The sequence below is a fragment of the Malaclemys terrapin genome, chromosome 2 (genome assembly GCF_027887155.1).
Source record: "Malaclemys terrapin pileata isolate rMalTer1 chromosome 2, rMalTer1.hap1, whole genome shotgun sequence".
NCBI classification, from domain to species: domain Eukaryota; kingdom Metazoa; phylum Chordata; order Testudines; family Emydidae; genus Malaclemys; species Malaclemys terrapin.
Genome location: NC_071506.1, coordinates 99014654 through 99035429, shown reverse-complemented (window position 1 = coordinate 99035429; position 20776 = coordinate 99014654). Strand labels below are relative to the sequence as shown.

At 39.7% G+C, this 20776-nt stretch overlaps 1 protein-coding gene across 2 annotated transcripts in view; it reads left to right on the top strand.

Annotated features, from left to right (window-relative positions):
- The window catches only part of DIPK1C (divergent protein kinase domain 1C), a 59217-nt gene that overhangs the window by 27670 nt on the left and 10771 nt on the right, over positions 1 to 20776 (top strand). Inside the window, exon 4 of one of the 2 annotated variants that reach the window (XM_054021087.1) lies at positions 4710 to 5393. The exons of the other annotated variant lie outside the window; for it this stretch is intronic. Within the exon in view, the coding sequence (XP_053877062.1) occupies positions 4710 to 4724 (15 nt within the window). The 3' untranslated portion in view covers positions 4725 to 5393. Of the gene's footprint in view, positions 1 to 4709; positions 5394 to 20776 lie in introns of those variants that run through there. 2 annotated transcript variants of the gene reach the window in all.

Genomic DNA, 20776 nt, shown 5'->3' with positions numbered 1-20776 from the left:
GGGTAGTTATTTTGAGTTAATATGCTTTATTCACATTTGATTTTACTTTTTATAAGTGAAGTAGCCACTGGAGTCAGTAGATACTTCTGACATGTGACAAGAGCAATTAACTCTTTGTACACCTGACCCACATCACGTGAGTTGGGTCAAGAAATAAAGCTCAGCCTCGTACCCATGCTTCTAGGTATTACGCCATTTCTATAGTCCTGAATTCAGTAGGTTGGTTACCCCTTCTCCATGCCCGATATGTTCCTTGCAGCCTCATTAAGCTCACAGACTTGCTTATAATCAGCATCAATTCCCAAATATCAGTCCAGAAAAAATGTCTGCCCTACTTTTCCACAGCAGAAACACAATCTGAGGGAACGAGTGACTCCCCCCTGTGTCCTGAGTGAATGGTCTCCTCTTTCCTTTGCTCCTACGTTTACTTTTCTCCAGTGCCTTTGGTTGTTTCCCACCTGCTGCTGCTGCTACAGTTGTAGTGGTTACTATAGTGGCTTTGAATCTAGTTCTTCTTCCATCTGCTTCTCCCCCAGCAACTCTGCTTCTAAGTACATCTCAGCCAGTGCAGACAGTTGGTATCAGCTCATCCATCCCTGAACCCTTCATGTAGCTGACTTAAATGCATCTTTAAAAACAGCAGCTCTATTAACTCTAAGGCCTGGTCTACAACTAAAAATTAGATTTGACCTAGCTACATCGCTCAGGGCTGTGAAAAATGTTGCGCTCTGTCGACCTAACCCCCAATGTAGACACAGCTAAGTCAGTGGAAGAGTTCTACCACCTCTCGGAGAGCTGGATTAACAATATCAATGGAAAAACCCCTTCTGTCAATGTAGGAAGCGTCTACACTATGGCACTACAATGCTGAGTTAGATGCAGGACTCACTGAATTAAATCTATAGCCAGTGTTATGTAGGAGGTCAGTTTATGTGATCATAATGGTTTCTTCTGGCCTTATGGTCTATGAATCTATTCCCAGCTTATCAAGAATGGCTAGGCTCATGGTCTGTGGTATTGTCCTCTCCCAGGGCTCTATATGTTGCTTGTGACTCTCCTGTTAGGAGTGGAGTTGGACAGTCCAGGACTAACCTCACTGAGCTGCAGTGGCCATCTAGCTGAATGTAATCAGACATGCTTCTGGATTACCATCTAGTTCCATTTTACCTGGGTGTACTCTTGGGCTTGCAGGAAACTTAGGTTGTAGTTTATTACAAGTAATCAATAAGGATAACCAATATCCCTCCCTATAGCTGCCCTTCTGCATTTGTGGAATGCAGATTTTATTGATTAGAAGATGGGATGGGATGTTCTTTGCAGCACTTTGAAATAATTCGACAACAACATCTGCTAAAGAGGAGTCCCTCCGAAACAGTGAATTCACAGAAAAATAAAAGGCTTGTTGCTAAGAATTACAGATATTGTCAGCTACTGAGTAAGCAGCTGGAAATCACTTGCATTATTCCCTGAATCTATAATACATTCCAGGGTTTATTATCTTGGACTAGCATATGTTATTGCCACAGCAAAGAATTCTGTCAAACTTCTTCATGTGATCCATTCACTAAGTGCGTCTCAAGCTTCACAGGAAATTGGCTATGAATTATTTTGTAACCATTGACAACAGCATGTTGACTTTAAACATCTGGGATTAATATTTGAAGTCTTGGTCTAATTTTGTCATAACCTGTAAATATCTGACACTCTCCTTAAAAAATTTCCTGGAATGGCATCCCTTGAAGATTTTTAACACATGTTATAAAGTGTAATCTGTGTTAAGATTGAGCAGTACTTCTACAGGATAGAAAAAGAGAGGTAGATTTGTATTGTTAGCTATTAGAAATACATTAAACAGCAGCAGGAAAAAAGTAAGCTTCATTCTGCTCCACTTTTATTGTTGAATATAGTTTACTTGTCCGTTTTATGTCATGTAAACATCTCATTCTCCCTCCCCCCCCCCACAAATGTACAGTAGTCACGTCTCACTTGCCAGAACCTCAGCTGATGTAAATGGACACAGCTCCACTGAAGTTAATGGCATTGCAGCCAGGGCCGGCTCCAGGCACCAGCTTCTCAAGCAGGTGCTTGGAGTGGCCGCTCCAGAGAGGGGCGGCACATCCAGGTATTCGGCGGCAATTCGGTGGACGGTCCCTCACTCCGCCTGGGAGCGAAGGACCTCCTGCCGAATTGCCGCCGCAGATCGCGATCGCGGCTTTTTTGTTTGTTTGGTTGTTTTTGTTTTGGCTGCTTGGGGTGGACAAAACCCTGGAGCCGGCCCTGATTGCAGCAATTTACACCATCTGAGGATTTGCCTACAGTGTTTAAAGCTGGAAAAGTGGCATATTGCCTAATCCTGGCACAATGACTTCTTGCTTAGTCAAAGCAGATGCACAAACTGGTCAGCCTTATGCGGAACATAATGGGTGGCTGACAATCACTGCTTTAAAGACAGCGTTCCGATAGCAGCCTCTTGCAAAAGGGTTTAGGGAGAGCTGGTACATTTTCGGCAACAAACTTTGAAAAAAGTGAAGAGTCTTCATCACTTTCCACCTTTTTTTGCAGAAATTTTCAAAACAGAAAATTTCAAGCTAACTGAAAATAGAAAAAAGCTGACAGAAATTTTTCATCTAGTTCTAATTTCAGTGAATAATTTTAGTAGAGGCTTCAGACGAGGAAGTCTTTTTAAACAACTCTGTACCAATGCACATATTGACTCTAAGATGGATACCTCGAGAGGAATTGTGGGGCAGATTGTCACCTGATGTAATCTGGCGTAATTCCAGTGAGTTCAATGAGTTACACTGATTTACACGAACTCAGGTTCTGGCCCTGTATACATAGTTTTGATCTGGCACAACATGTACTACTGCTCAAGGCAGTTAGAAATGGAAAGAATACGTGATCACTGATCTGTGTTAATTCTTTTGTGGATGTCTTGTAAAGAGGCAAGTTGGTTTTGAATAACGGGATGTGAGCAAATGGCATTTCTACCTTTCTCCAGACAGAATATAGAATCCATCTAATATCGTACTTCCTAGGGTTTGGCCTTCCTTAAATAATAACAAAATAATATAAACCTCAGCCCTTTCTCCCTAAACCTTGCCATTCTTAGCCCTTCCTGGTGAATCTCTGTATTTCCACCTCTCGTAGCTCCTGACCAGAGACTTACAACACCTCTTTTATATCCTGGTGAGCCAAGAAGTCACATTTGTCACAATGAGTCAGCAAAATTTACTCAGCTTTACAAGAGAGCCCTGTGAGGTTACTGATTATACCATCTGTTAAACGGGGCCATAAGGAATCCCAGGGTTAGTGATTGATTTCTAAAGACTGAAACAAACAAACATTTTATAAAATACATGTTGGTTGGCTATTTTTTTTAGGAGATTTAAATGTGAGTTTTTTCATATTTCATACAGTCAAGTGCTTGCCTTGTTATCTGCCTGGAAACTTACAGGACCCCATCTCCACAGTATCTGAGTATGTCACAAATATTAATGGATTTACTCTAACAGCACTCCTGTGAGGAAGGGGAGTCTATTATCCCCCTCCCTTTTTTTTTTTTTAAACACACAGATGGGGAACTTAGGCCCAGAGAGATTCTGGGTCACTAAGTGCCTATCTGCACCTTGAAGTGTCTAAATATCTTTGATATCTGACTTGCTCAAGGTCACAGGAACAGGGGCTTGAACTCAGATCTCACCCTGGTGGGTGCTCTGACCACCAGGCAATAAGCTACTCTGAGGTGGGTTACTTTCAATCTCTCCTGGTGAAGCTGTACCACTTTGCAGAAATACTTAACAATTCATTGTGCCAAAGAGCAAGATAATGACTTTATAGCCTAGAGATTAAGGTATCCCTCAGGGGGTGAGGTAGAAAAGCTGAATTCAAATCTCTTTGCCTGATTCGGAGGCAGGAGATGTGGATTCAAGTCTCACCTCCCTCCCCCAGGTGAGTACTATAATCACCAAGCTATAGCAGTGGTTCTCAAACTTTCACACAGCAAGACTCTGAGTGAGACCCCCCCCCTTATAAATTAAAAAACACTTTTTTATATATATTTAACACTATTATAAATGATGGAGGAGAAACATGGTTTGAGGGTGGAGGCTGACAGCTCGCAATCCCCGCCCTCCCCAGTAATAACCTCATGACCCCTAGTTTGAGAACCCCTAAGCTATAGAGATATTCTCACTCTCTTTAACTTTGGCCCAATGAATATTTAAAATAGTGTATTGATAAATAAAATATCATAAGTATTTATACAAAGATAGAACCTGAATGGCCTAAGCCCTCATAGGTAGGGCATTCATGTAGGAGGGGGAAGAGGGAAGTTCAAGTCCTTGTTGTAGTGTGAAGAGTCAAACCTGGGTCTCCCAGGCAAGTGCCCTAATCATGGTAATAAAGGGACACAGTTGTTTGGCCTGAAATGAACTTTTCCAATTTGCTGACAGATTCCGAATATTTCTGAACTGAATTGACTATTTCTACTGATTTTTCCATCTGCTGACTGACCCGAAAGAATCAAACATCTGCCCAGCTCTCCTCCTGAGTTCCCGGCCCTAACCACCAAACCATCATTTCTCTGTGCCTGGTTTGCATTACTTCGTTGTTGTGACAACATATACCCTGCACAACACATTAGCACAGAAGCTATTGCTCAACAGTGGTTCTAAAACTATGGTCTGTTGCTCTCCTGTGGTCTGCAGAATGGAACATTTTGAAAATCAGGCAGTGGTGACTTGTTTAGCCAGGATCCCTCTACTACACAGTACTCTAAAGAATGGAAAAATTACAGTGGAGAACAACTGGACATCTTACTTTCAAGAGAAGCAAATACAGCAGTGCAATCTGAATTTATAAATTGGAGACAACATTGCAAAAGGAAGGTGGTGGTGAACTCTGTTGGATTGTGCTTGGACCAATCCATTCACCTCAATGTTTCGAATAGACACCGTGATCTTGGATGTGATCAAAGAGAATAAATGGTGAAAAAGAGCCAGCTTTGGATGAAAGAGATGGAAATACACTCTCCCATCTGTGGAGTCACAGTAAGGAGTCTCACACTGATACCATTAGAGAATACCTGGAACACTGCATGAAGAATTTGAAACTTAACACAGGAAGTTTGCTTAATATGAAGGCATTGACTAAACTGTTAGGATGAATTATTCACAGGCATGGAACAGAACCAGTGAAAACAGACAGTAATCTACGAGAAATTGTAGAACGATTCTGAGGATTAATTACTTCAAAAAATTCAGTGCTCCTTTAATATTAGATTTAAGATTATCTTGAGTTTTATGCATGTTTACAAGTCCACACATTCCAATGCAAGTTGCTGGACACAGAATTCCACAGGTAACGGTTGAGGGTGCTATATTGCTGGGAAGTATATTTGTAACAATGTAACAAACTAACACTATATTTTAATACCACCCTTATGGTACAATAATTATGACTCATGTTAGTAGGGATAGCAAGTAATATTTATATAATATTTTTAAATAAAATATTGTAGTAATAAACAAAATATCATCTTACCAATAATAAAGATCAAAGTAATAAAAGAGATTCTTTAAAAACACTATGGGAAACAGCTTTGTCAAAATCAGTTCAAGATTTCTTGTTCTACCATTCAGTCCATTACATAAATAAAAGTGTTTTTTTTACTCTGTTCTTTATATAATATTTTTCAAAAATGTGCAGGAAATTACAGTAATTTTGTTTACAAATCAAAACACATTAAAATCAACTGGCTTTGGATAAACGATTATGAATCATTCATAATTCATTATTGTTCATTCTGGATAATTCATACATTAGTGCATACATGGTTTGGAATATACAGAGAAAGTACAAACTACAGCAATCTGGTCTGTAAGCAATTTCCTGGCACTCCATCACCAATAAAGGGATTGACTAATTAGTATCATGTAACATTAATTCTATACCCCACTGGTAAACAATCACAATTACCCAGAATCCAGTAAAACAAATTTAAGAGCTTAGATCATGATCTTACAATGGACTCTGCATGGACCTCCCCCTGCATCCTCCCAGATGTATGCGGGGGTCGGGGCAGTCTCAAGGCCCTCACCAACTTGCTACCCAAATGGGGCTGCATGGCAAACACATCCATCATCTTCTGCCTCCCATGAAGGCATGAGATTTTCCAAAATCCCAGCAATAAGGAAGATTTCCCCTCTACATCCTTTTTTGTTGCTCTTTTCTTGCTGACCTTTTTGCTTCCTCTTCTCTCTCTCTCTCTAGGGACTTGTATGACCCTTGTCCCCGTAGTATCTGAGTGCTTCACTCAGAAATTCATGGATTTTAATTTTGCAACATGCTGTAAGGAAGGGAAGTGTTATCTCCATGTTACAGATAGGGTACTGAGGCACAGGGTTGATTAAATTTCTTCCCCAAGATCACACAGGAAGTCTGTGGCTGAGTCAAAAATTGAACGTAGGTGAAGTCTAGTGCCCCTGTTCTCTGACCATCCTACCCACCTATTAACTGCCCTTTTTAGGTACTGTTCCTCCCACCCTTTAGTTCTTTTTGTTATCTTCTGCCACTGTGTGCCTGTTTTAGTTTTGCTTTATGCTACCCGTTGTGCCTTGTGATGGGATGTACAAACGCTGAAGATGTTAAAGGACAATACTGGCCCCAGGTTGCCCCACCCCTCCAGACCTGCAAAGCATGCTCCATCTGGAGAGGAAGCTCAGAAGGGGGAGGCTGGGGAGGAAGACAGACCCATACTAAGGGCTCCTGAACAAGGGGGCTGAAGATGCCTGCTGAGCCCTGCGGGAGCTGAAGGTTTAGCTGTCTTTTCTTTTCTTTTGCTTTTCGACTTGGAGACGTGGTGGGAGACGGATGGTAGGAAGTGACCCAGAGAGGCAACTAGCAGGGCATTCCAGGGGTTAGCTCTCAGAGGGCCTTGGTTTGGAGCCCAGTACAGGGGGAGGGCCTGGGCTCTCCTACCAACTGCCCTTATTGACAGAGGGCATAAGTCTCACTTTCACCCCACACTGCCTCCAGTAATGGGATGGCAAGGACTTTGAAAACCCTGAGACGAAGCTAAGCCACATACAAGGGTTAGAAACTGGACTGGAAGCCCTTCCCACTGGGAGGCAGGGCTGGAAACTGGGTGCCCTGACCATCTGAGGACTCTATTATATGCCTGTTTTTCTTTTGCATCTCTTTGCTCTTATTTCTTCTTTTTAAGATCTCTGCAAGGGAAGCAGAACAGTAACAATTTACACAGAGAGGGAAACTAGCACTACACAGTTGGGACAATCTGGCCTTAACCTGGTGTATATGGAACCAGGAGGAACACCCCAGTGCAGAAAGGATCCTCCACTGGTGCAGAGTCAGCACAGATGCTCCTGCCCTACAATCCCTCCCTGGGGCTGACCTGGGTAGGAAAATGGGGCATGGTCAGAGGACAGGGGCATGGCCAGGATAACCCGGGCTGCAGCTTTAGCTATTTAGGCAAGTTAGCAGCTGGCATAAGTTACAGCAGCCATTAGGCTTTCATTAGGTGAGCTGTCTGGACAAGGTTTTTTGAGGTAGTAAAATAAGACTTTCTCAGGTACATTAATAATATACAGCAAGGTCTAGTTTACTTTGTTTTTATTATTTGTAAAAAAAAGGAAAAGTGCCAAATTCAACTCTTCTCCCTTCCAAAGTGATGGTGGCATAGTTTGCAAGCCCTGTACAATAAGTGACACTTCTTTTCTAATTGCAGTCAATTGAAATCTGTCCAACAGTAGAAGACACATCTATAAGCACTACTTTCCTTTTCAGACTAGATATTCCTTGTTTCACAGTTTAGGGCAACTACACTTGTACACACTCATAGTCTAGCAAGGACACCCACTTTTAGGCTCTTGGCTCCTCAGCCGTCACCTCTCTTGGGCAGAGATCTGTATCTCGTCTTCTTGACCAGAGGTTTTTCCAGGCAGCATAGTTCTCTGCCTGAAAGTGGCTGTTGTGCAAACCACTCATGCGTGTGCTTAAGTCCTACTGAAGTCGAAATTCAGCACACATATCAGTGCTTTGCCTAAATGGATGCGATCACTCATGTGCTTAAAGTTAAGCCTAAGTGTTTTGTGCCTAAGTGTTTTGCTTACCTGGAGCCTTTCTCCTTCAACCAGGGCCTGCTCCAAAGCTAATTAAAATCAGTAGTGTTTCCAATGACATTATTAGGCTTTGGGCCAGGCCCTTAGTTATATCAGTTGCAGTGGAGCTACATATGAGATTAAACATACTTGGAAGAGTTTTGGCTAGGCTTTGAATGGGCCCATAGTCCCCTGAAGTTGATTGACACAGGTATGTAGAAGACTAAACATACATGTAGGAGATTTTTCTGGATCAGGCCCTTAATCTTTATTTGGTGCTTTACACTTCAGACATGCATAGTGGGGATTGAGATTTTGATGGCTTTAAAATTAGGGGTGAAAAGGGAAAATACACTTTGTTCTGAGTTAGCAAAAAAAAAAAAAAAAAAAAGGTGAATCTATTCTGTATTCTTTTAACTTGAAAGCTCCAAAAAGGCTTAGAGAAAAAGCCTGGAAGATTTTATCCTTTCATAAAAGTAAAATAATTAAAGATTTTCACAAACTCATTTATTTTCACATAAAATATTCTATTCCAGGCATGCCAGGAAAGCTGTTTCAGAAGTTAGTCATGTAAGGCAAGCAGCTGTGTACTGATAACAAGGCACAAACCGGCATCTCATTCTAAATTCAGTGCATAGCAATTCACTAACCCAGCAAACTGAATTTGTAATAAAATAAATAAATAATAATAATATAATATAATTAATATTGCTAGAGTACAATTCTTAAATTGCAATATGTACCTATTTTGCAAGAGAAACATTATAAAAATGCCTTGCAATGCCTGCAAACTGCTTGCAATATTTTAAAAATAATGTTCTTGTGAGTGAAAAACTACAAAAACCTTTGTTTTAATTATTATTAATTTAATAATTGAAGACTGAAAAAGAGACACCATTCATATATGCATTTTAAATCTAGAATATTTATGGGATTTGTGTTTGCTATCAAAACTACCATCACAGAATCATGATTAATGTGTATTTTTTTTCTGTGCTCATACTGTTTGCTGCAGTGTCTCTCAGAACAATTCATAATATAGCTTGCTTGCTGGCTTTCAGAATGTAGTACTGAATGAATACTAATATCAGAAATATCTTGAGCAAGACATAATTTTCATGATTTTTTTGCTCTAATAACACTCATAATTTAATTTTGTATTTACAATTCAGTTTTATCAAAAAATTAAAATGCAACCTTTGGGAGCAAATATGTAGAGGGGGAATACATTTTGGAAGAACTAGTTGATTAAAGGGCAGTTTGCAACTCATTTAACTTTCTCCACTTGATAGGCGAGTCCAGGGTTGGAAAGAAAACAGATAGACAAATCCTGCTCTCATTAAGATCTGGAGTAACTCTATTCACTTCAAAAATGGCTCCTTTGACTTCTCATCAGAATGACCAGAGCTTCTATTAAACCTAATGGTGGAGTCTCATAAGTTTTTGCCATGAGAGGTTTTGATACCTATGTGGATGATACCCATGATACATGTGACCTCATGATTATCATGACAGACAACTCTGGGGAGAACTGAGGCTTCAATCTGACCAACTAGCACACAATAAAGTACAACTTGCTTTGTCTATACTAGTTTCAGAAACTAGTATAGAACATTCTAAAACACCCAAAACACCCTTTATTCTAGGAAAGATATACCCTGAATTATTGTGTGTTGAGAAATTTCTGGTCCCAGAGAATTTCCAGAAAGTCTCAAACGAACCTATTTTAAATGTATTTTAAATGGGATTAAATTAAAGTATATTATAGGTTGAAGTAAAGCACTATGCACTACACAACGTACAATGTGTACATTTTCCAGGGGCAAAGTAGTCTATCAGACAAAGGTTCTGATTGGGATCCAGGCACTCTGAATTCTGACCTTCTCTCTCATTGACTTGATCTGTGGCCATGACCAACTCATTTAACTTCCCTGTGCCTTCCTGCATGTAAAACAGAGACAATAATATTTTCCCACTTCACAGGGATATTTATGAGGATTAATTTATTATTATTTGCAAAAAATGTTAAAGGCAAAAAACACTCTGTGATAGGTTCCATTACACATAAGTATTTGAAAGTTCCTCTAGTTTATGAGGCATTAACAAGAATTGGCAACATTAAAAACCAATTTATTTATTTTATTTTGCTTTGGCTAATGAAATAATAATAAAATAATAACAACAATGCTGGTATTTCAAGCTGCTGTATATGAACTTTGGTAGCGTTTCAAATCTACCTGCTAAAGATTAGGTCACAATTGCATTGTAACTTCAAGATGAAGATCATCAGAGAGACTAATTGGTCAAGGGAACAACGGATACCACGCTTTTCACATCTAGGTTAGTGTCTCAACTCTTGATGATGTTGGTACTGACTACACATTCATTACAACCTGAAGGTTATTTAGTAGCCTTAGTGCTTTGGTTGTCTCAGTCCAATTCCTAATGGACAAGTGCTCATATCTCTAAACCCATTAGATATTACTTGGCACTTTTGTGAGCAGGCTCAGCAGAGAGTCTAATGGACTCAGAGACAGTGTTTCCTTCTAATTCCTTTCACAACTGACACAGATTAGTAAAGCATGTAGGGAAGGTTACACTGTTGCTTCTCAGGAACATAGGGCTTCATTAAACCTAGATGAGTCAAATATGCCAGGACCTTTCACCAGCAATAAATTCACCCCACCCCCTCCAAAATTAATGAAAAAGTAACATCTTACAATACCTTAACTATTTTTCAGAGAAAGCCACCTTTACCCATCCCCTACTCTGCCATCGCAAAGGAACAGAAACCTCAATCCACAAAGGTGCTTAGGTGCCCAAATCTTGATTTATGCACCAAAATCCAAGCTTTTGGCTCCACTGTAATCCTGTCAAACTGTGTAGGTGTCTAAACTCACTTGGTGCCTACATTTTCAGTGTATAAGGTTCTCTCGGCTCCTACATTTCTACCCGTGTCCATGCGGTGATGCCTCATTCTACCCATCCAGACACCTATCTCCCACCTAAGCCCCAGAGTGATCTATGAATTGGGGGAAGATAAGCATTTGGCCACCTATCTCTCGTGCAGGGTCCAATCCAATCCACAAACTGAGGGAAGACCACTCTCTTATTTTATCTGTGAGGCCCAATCTGGCTGGTATGCACAGAGGATGCCTACTGGTTCAGGTCCCATTCAAAATCTGGCCACCACTGAAAAAGGAGGTGGTGATAGTATTGCCCACTTTATAAATTTTAGCCCAGTGATTAGGGCATTCACCTGAAATGTGGGAGACACAGATTCAATTCCCTTCTCTGCTAGGGGGCACAGGATGAAAGAAGGAGAGAGGATTTGAACAGGGCTCTCCCGCACCTCTTAGAAGAGTGCTCTTATCATTGAGCTGTGGGATATTCTGAGGTGGAGTTCCCTCAGTCTCTCCACTTGACACTGTTCCACTGTGGTGAACTAAAGAAAGAGTACTGGAGGCTGGAGGACTGACACTGGGTCTTCCACCAGGCAACAGAGTCATTCTGACTCTCTCTCTGGCCCAAGGACTTCAGTATTTAATCACAGTGGAACAGTCATTGGATCAGTGAGAGAGAATGAAAATGACTTTAATGTCCATGGGTTAGGGCACCCTGTAGGAGGTGTGAGACCCAGGGTCCAGTTCCCTGCTTCAATCACTCTTACATTATTTATCCACAGTGGAACAGTCTCAACAGGAGAGAACCATAGAATTGTAGGACCGGAACTGACCTCGAGAGGTTATCAAGTCCAGTCCCCTGCACTCATGGCAGGACTAAGTATTATCTAGACCATCCCTGACAGGTGTTTGTCTAACCTGCTCTGAAAAATCTCCAGTGATGTAGATTCCACAAACTCCCTAGGCAATTATTCCAGTGCTTAATAGTTAGGAAGTTTTTCCTAATGGCTAACCTAAATATCCCTTGCTGCAATTTAAGCCCATTGCTTCTTGTCCTATCCTCAGAGATTAAGGAGAATATTTTTTCCCTCCTCTTTGTAATACTGTAGCCTTTTATGTACTTGAAAACCGTTATTGTGTCCCCATTCAGTCGTTTTTTCTCCAGACTAAACAATTTTTTCAATCTTCCCTCCTAAGGTCATGTTTTCTAAACCTTTAATAATTTTTTTTTGCTCTTCTCTGGACTTTCTCCAATTTGTCCACATCTTTCCTGCAATGTGGCACCTAGAACTGGACACAGTACTTCAGTTGAAGAATTACTTCCCGTATCTTGCTTACAATGCTCTTGCTAAGGCAATGTCTACACAATGCATCTTACAATGGCACGGCTGTGCCACTGCAGCTGCACCATTGTAAGGTGTGCTGTGGGGCTGCTTTTCATCGCTGGGAGAGTTCTCCTGGTGACAAAATAAAACCACCCCCAGTGAGGGCGGTAGCTTTGTTGATGGGAACGTGGCTCCTGCCAACAAAGTGCTGTCCATATCAGCACTTTTCGTCGCTAAAACTTTTGTCATTCAGGGGTGTATTTTTTCACACCCCTGAGTGACAAAAGTTTTAGCAATGAAAGTGCCAGTGTAGACATAGCCTAATACATCCCAGAATGATGTTTGCTTTTTCTACAATGGTGTTACACTGTTGACTCATATTTAACTTGTGATCCACTCTGACCCCAGATCCTTTTCCGCAGTACTCCTTCCTAGGCAGTCATTTCCCATTTTGTATGCATGCAACTGATTGTTCCTTCTTAAGTGGAGTACTTTGCTTTTGTCTTTATCATTTTGAATTTTAATCCTATCCTCCAAAGCACTTGCAACCCCTCCCAGCTTGGTATTGTCCGCAAACTTTGTAAGTGCTCTCTCTAGGCCATTATCTAATCATTGATAAAGAAATTAAAAAGAACTGGATCCATAACCGATCCCTGCAGGACCTCACTCTATATGCTCTTCCAGCTTGACTGTGAACCACTGATAACTACTCTCTGGGAATGGTTTTCCAACCAGTTATGCACCCACCTTATAATAGCTCCAAATAGGTTATATTTCCCTAGTTTGTATATGAGAAGGTCATGCCAGAGAGTATCAAAATCCTTAATAAACTCAAGATATATCACAGCTACCGCTTCCCCCCTATCCACAAAGCTTGTTACCCCAAGGAATGCTTTGGGTTCTTGATAGATCCATGCTGACTGTTACTTATCACCTTATTATCTTCTAGGCGTCTGCAAATAGATTGCTTAATTATTTGATCCATTATCTTTCTGGGTAATGAAGTTAAGCTTGACTGATCTGTAATTTCCCAGGTTGTCCTTATTTCCCTTTTTATAGATGGGCACTATATTTGCCTTTTTCCAGTCCTCTGGAATCTCTCCCATCTTCCATGACTTTTCGAAGATAATCAATAATGGCTCAGATACCTCCTCAGTCAGCTCCTTCAGTATTCTAAGATGTATTTCATCAGGCACTTGACTTGAAAACATCTAACTTATCTAAGCAATTTTTAACTTGTTCTTTCCCTATTTTAGCCTCTGATCCTACCTCATCTTCACTGGCATTCAGTATGTTACACATCCAATCGCTACTAACCTTTATGGTGAAAATTGAAACAAAAACGTTATTTAACACTTCTGCCATTTCCACATTTTCTGTTATTGTTTTCCCCCCTCATTGAGTAATGGGCCTACCCTGTAGTGTCCTTGGTCTTCCTCTTGCTTCTAATGTATGTATAGAATGTTTTCTTGTTGGCCTTTATATCTCTAGCTAGTTTAATCTTGTTTTATTCCTTGGCCTTTATAATTTTGTCCCTACATGCTTGTGTTATTTGTTTATATTCATCCTTTGTAATTTGACCTAGTTTCCACTTTTTGTAAGACTCTTTTTTGAGTTTCAGATCTGAATGAGAATGAGATCTGAATGAGAATGAGAAAGTCCCACTTCAGTTTATCCCATAGCTCAGTGCTTAGAGCTCTTTTGTGGGAGAATCCTGTTCAAATTCTTTCTCCCCCTCTGGCAAAGGAAGGAATTGAACCTGAGTGTCCAAAGTGAGTACTCTAACCACTGGACTAAAAGTTATAAACTGACACTGCTTCCTCCTCAGGCCACTTTGTGAGTGAAGCAGGCACCTAACTTATTTCCACAAGAAATTACTTGGATGCCTAATTCATCTGACTTAAGGGGAGGGGTTCCTGTTCATTGATCACTAAGCATATATGGGCGCCTCCTTGCAGCCTGGATTTAGAAGCCTATCTCCGTGAGAGGGATCCCCTTGTAAGTCAATAGAAGTTTTGATATTGGCTTTACTGGAAGTGTACTGGGATCACAGAAATAATTCTGTAGTATAACCCATTCTGCCGTTTTTAAGATTAGTCACCCATTAGGGTTACCAAAATGGAGGTAGTTCCATCCATGGAGTGTTTGCAGAATTGGACCTTGAAAATGCTACCTTAAATATATACTGACACAAAACAGTGTAAAGGAACACTTTATAGCTGCACCGAACTTTGAGATTAATTAAACAGGAAGAAATGTAAAGACAGATTGAAAGCCACAGGGCATGCAGGAGCAACAAACCCCCAAAATAATTAAACACAGCAAAATCACCTTTGCAGCTGGGTTTCTTTACTAAACTAGAAATTGGTATTTTTTTGTGTGACATGAATTCCAAAACCGAACTTTTTAAAAATGAATGACAAAAATCTAGACGTTGGGATTTCTTCTAATAGTTAAAAACAGTTATCTAACTGTTATTCTTTTAGAATATTATGCAAAGCTATAGCACTATGTATGTAACTGAATTATTGAAAATGACTCAATTAAGATAATTAAAGACTTTGTGCAATTATACGGTTATGCCCTTTTCACATAACAAAAAGGTTACAAAAAGAGTAATGTGCTACACCTTTTCTGCAGCATATATTGGGAGCAAATCAATTTTTTCTTAGACTGCCTGCAGCAGATATCAATTCAATCTTGGCATACTAAAGTAAAGAATGTTACATCATCCTTTTCAAGTCATTTGGGTTTTGTTTTGATTGTATGTTAGGAATATTCACATGCCTTTCAAACAAGCTGTGGGAGTATTTTTGTAACATCAAATTCTACTTTCTAGGGACATTTATTTTAGGTTAATGTAGCCATTTTGATAAGTGGAGAATTAAGAGGCATGAGAATTTAGCTCTGTGTGAAATCACAAACTCGAAGCACAATGAAAGAGCCCATTACAACAAGGAACTAATCTTGCAGTCCTTAAACAAGCAAAACTCCCATTGATTCTAATTACCTGAACGAAGAAATATAGTATAGGACCATAAGTGTCTCTGCCCTGACTAGTTAATATAAGATAACACATTACAAGTGGGTATAACAAAGAAAAGGAGGTGATGGGAATGGAGCATGAGGGTAAAAGTGACAGGAACATATATTCACACAGATTAGTTACGTGCACAGCTTGATTGTTCTGGGTCAAAAAGATTTATTTTTTTCAAAATAAAGGGTATAAATAAAGGTGATATAATCAGTCCTGCTAGTACAGATATAAATTAAGACATTAATCTGAAAAGGCCATGATCTTGCTGGGAAAAAAATAGTAATTTAATTTACATGCTCAATAAATCTTATTACCTCTTTTTAGGAGCAGGGCCGGCTCTGGCTTTTTGGCCGCCCTAAGCCAGAACGGCAAAGCAAAAAAAAAAAAAAGCGCCTTATTGAGCCTTCTAGCTGATGTGGTCATTTATAATTGCCATAATGAATTTTAATAATGCATGAAATAGAATAGTGAATTGTTACATAAATATTTATTCAATTTTTATGCAAAGGGAAACAATAACATGCACTTTTTTGCAGGGAACTATTTTTTTAATACTACACACATTAAAAAGGAGGCTGTGTTATTTTTCTAAGAATTCTGCTCCATTATGCAACATTAAGCATTTACAGCTGATTTGAACAAGTTAGGCTTTGCCTCAGATTTCCCTGAGGTACTGTATGAAACTGCATTATAAAGTGAGGATTGTTGAGACCTGAACAGAAACTGACTCTTCAGACACTTGAAAATAAAAATGATATGTTGCTAAAAAGCAGCCAACAGGTCTATTACACTGTGAATGTCTGATAGTTTTCTTTAACACTGCCTGTCTTAAAAATTAATGATGCATATTTTTATTGTCACCTCATTATTGGTATGGTAATAAACATGGCGGATAGGAGTCTAGCTAAGAAGGCATGAATAAATATGTTCTTTATATATAAAGGAATCACCAGGTTCACCAGAAGAGCATCACCCACCCCACTCCCCACTGAATTTATACTGCTCTAGTTATTTACCTGACAGTATTACCATCCTATATTCTTCTTTTTAACAGTTTATAAGGCTGTTATAAAAATTCATCTGAAGTTGAAACATTGTGCATAAGATCTCATCACAGAAGCAGATTTTTTTGGGGTGGACAAATTTTGAAAAAGAAAATGAGTTTAGATACGTTTAAGTTACAAAGCAGAAAAAAAGTTTTCTGCTACGACACCTTTCAATGCTTTCGTAATTTAAAAACTGGATTTAATATTTTTAAAACTCCCATCAGCTAAACAGTTCTTTACTCTACTTTAGCTTACAGGTTAATATCTATCTAATCTACACGTCGAGCTGGGGTGTGATTCCCAGCTCACGTACACAGACTTGTGCTAGCTCTCATCGAGCTAGTGCACTGAAAATAGTAGTGTAGCTGTGGTAGCACAGGCAGCAGTGAGTGGTGGCACAAGCCATCCCAAGTACATACCCATTGGCTCCAGGCATGCTTGTACGCGGGGGAGCCAGCTTGTGCTCCTGCTTGCTGCTACCCATTCTACTGAAGCTACACTTCAACCTTTAGCATGCTATCTCAGTGAGAGACGTGTATACCCCAGCTCAAAGTGTAGCTATAGCCGATATGTCTCTAACTAGAGAAGTAATGAAGATGTATATAGCTGATTTCAAGCTGGCTTGGATTGGTGCCCATGTATTTGGAGCCATGGATTTTCCATTACAACAGTGCATTTACTCTACTTTTTTTTTTAATTTGCAGAATTCTGATTCTATTGCTCTCCTTTTTTAAATTTAAAAAAACCCCTCAGTGGCAGAATATCTAGTTAGTCATTTAAAACTGAAAACCAGCAGAACAAAGCAATGTGTGTATGTGGCCATAAGATAACACATGCCCTGAAGGAGATATGAGATTTGATGTAAAACTTGATACTTTTACTAGCCTACAAAGCATTTTCCCTCATGGGAACTCAAGCCTTGAAATCCTGAATCATAATTAAGAGGACAAGTCTTCTATTTTTTTTTAAATGCTGAGAACAATAGAGAGCCATCAACTGATAAGTGTTTGAATTTGTACAGATCATACAGGACTTTACACTACTGGTTGCAAACTTACAAGGAGAGACAGGGAACTTACAAACTGCACTGCAGGAAGGCAACACTATTCTTTATTTCTGATTTCCCTCTATACACCTATAGCACATTAACATAGTTCTTTTTGCATGAGTGGAAACTTGCCTGACTTCTTCAAATTGGAAATAAAGCAGCTTTAAAATATTCTATAAATATGTGGGCCCTGATGCAGTAAAAAATTACTGCTCCGATACTATGGCAATTGGTGTCATATAAGAACTTAAACAGATATCTGCATTCTTTTAGACTGTGCAAGCACAGAAAACTTTTTAGATAGCAGCTTCACAACTGGCTAACCTGTTCTTTATGATTCTGATTCAACAAAATACTTAAGCACATCTGTAACTTTTAGCATGTGGGCAGTGCCAGTTGACTTAAATGGAACTACTCACTATTTAAAGTTACACACATATGGTAAGTGTTTTTTTGGATCAGGGTCTATGCTTGCTAACACTCATGCTATGATATAAATGCACATTAGGGAAAAATAGATTTTCTGGACTAGTGCATTTGAACAGCAAGTTACTGTGTTAGAACCCAATCCTGCAAGCACTTAATCATATGACTGACTTGACTCATATGCATAGTCTCAGTGAACTCAAGAGGCCTATTCAGATAAATAAACATACTTACATGCAAAAGTACTTAGAGGATCAGATCTTTCGGTGAAAGGAGCTAACATATGTTTTAGTTAAATTACTACATTGGCATAACTCCCTCTGATTTAATACGTTAGCTGCATAGTAAATGTGCAAGACAGGACTTCTAAAGTATTTTTAAAATAGTTCATTTATTTAAATCATGGAATATGCTGTCATTAATTAGGGCAGCACAATTAAAGCCAATTAAGCTTTGACAGCCTGTCCCCTTAAATGAAAATGGGATTATGTCCCATGGATTCTGACATGGGAATCTAGGCTACAAAATGGAAATTATCCCTCATATATCAGCACTTACGTAATTTGGCAACTAGGAGTGACCAAAAGCTGCTGGCCAGCGTGAACTGTCTGTACTAAAACAGCATTTTACTTACTCTACATACTCTGAACATTTTTTAACATCTGTAATAAAATATGGTGTGTGTGTATATATTTTTGGTCTTCTGTCTAGCTGTAATAAAATTAAAATTGTTCTTGAAGTTAACAGCTTGATTCTAGGAGCTGGGATTTCCTACTGCAACAAGAGAAGACACATTAAGGTCTAAACATCTTAAAAATTTCTACATGTGAACAAACTTAACTGATCTTATATGTTGTTTTTCATATGCAATTGTTTTCTTTATTAATATTTTTACAAAAGTGAAAAATCTCCAAGAAAAAAAAATCAGAACTCTCAAGAAGCTATATTTGTCTTGAAAGCTCTTTTGGAACCATTCCGATCAATTGGGTAAAGTGCGTAAGATTAGATTGTCCTGAGCCCTATAGCCATAGTGAAGGGAAGTAAGGACTCCCTGCATTAGGACTAGACGTTGGGTGTGGTTCTGCATGGAGCACAGGGACTGCATAGCAGCTATTTCTCTTCTTCTCTCCAACACCCCCTACACCTCCCCAAGGAGGTGGAGGGAATGAGAAGTAGGCTAAGCCACGGTTCTGTGCTGTCCTTTCCCCAGAAACTGGCTGGATGCACAGGGGTAAGTAAGCTGCAACCTTTTTGTTGTGTCCTAATTAATTTAGGAGGTGGCTTCTGTATATAGTTTTAAAGTAAGATTCCACAGACCACTGGTTTAATTGTAGAGCTCACAGAACACAGCATACAGCTTCTGCCTTTGTAGCTAACTGAACTCTCTAGTCCAAACCAACACCTGGATTGGACTCCTGACCTGGCTACTATACTCGGTACTCTAAAAGACCAGGACGGATCATGGAATGGATTCTCCACAAACTACATTTTTCAGTGCAGCAGTAAACTACTGCCCCTCTCCCCCGCCCCAGTAAAAAAGTGTCAAAAAGTGTCCTGCCTCAATCACTGTTGCTCCCAGGGATCCTGCTGAGGTAGTGGACCTATGTGCTGCCAGTGCTCCTTACTCAGGGCTGTGACCAAACTGTTAAAATTATCAATTTAAATACAAAATGTTTACCCTGTACTTTCCCAGGGCTCTGAAACAGCTATTCCAATATGTAATTTGACTGTTTTTTAAAACCAAGTATTAAGTACACAATCAAAGTTGGACTGGGTCTCCTCCCAATGAAATAAATGGCATAACTCCCATTGACTTCGGGTGAAAAACTGGGCTTCTTATGTAATTAAGCTGTCAAATTTCTGTAATGTATTAATTTTATTATTCTAATTATTTAAAGAATACCTATTGATTGTAAGTACTTAGAGGATAATTTGTAAAACTCTATTCCCCAACCCAGCAAGATACTTGAGCATGTGCTTAATTTTAAGCATGTGAGTAGTCACATTGGCTTACATTTGTGAACATCAAGAGGAAAACAGAACCATGAATAATAAGCATCATGGATCTATGAAGTTATCATGCCAGACAAACTAAATCACGTTTTTGATCTGCAAAATTAGTGGACAAAGTAAACGTAGTATATGTAATATATCTGAGCTTTATTAAAACATTTGATATAGTCCCCATGAAATATTACTTTAAATATGAATTCATATTGGCTTACACATAAGCATGGTCATAGTAATTGAAAACTGACTGAAGAACTGTAAAGAGAAGGCAATGAAGACTGGCAATTGTCTAGTTGGGGAGGTATCTAATGCTTTTTCAACTCTTAATTTCTTATGCCTTTGGATTATTTCAACCTGTTACCATTTGCCTGCTTGCCCAAGATGAATAAATCGTCGTATGGGTTAACTGAAACTGTCCCTTTAATATTTGGGGACTTGGCCACTATTCCTGTGTAGCTGCCATTTGGCTCTGACTGCAGTGGCCCTACTCTTCTAGTGGCTCTGTGTTCCAACAATCTTGATTAAAATTAAGTACAGAAAGTCCTCTGCCCACCTGATGATGGCATGGCAGATGAAGGCATATAGAAGAAGAAACTGAGATGGCCTCTTGCAGCCACACTCCATAATTGGGGGTAGGGGAGAAGGAAGTGAGACGCACATGGATGGCGGGTATCATAGGTTGGGGGAAGCTGAGTCTCCCCAAATAGCCAGGCGTGGCCCCACCCACGCTCTGCCCTCAGTCCCCCTTCTGCTTCCCACTCTTTGGGTGGCTCTTCCCATGCCATGGCCCCAGCTCAGGCTGGGGTTGTTGCTGGGGCCGCTCTGCCCTCCCAGTGTTCTGGGGCACGGCTGAGGCCATGC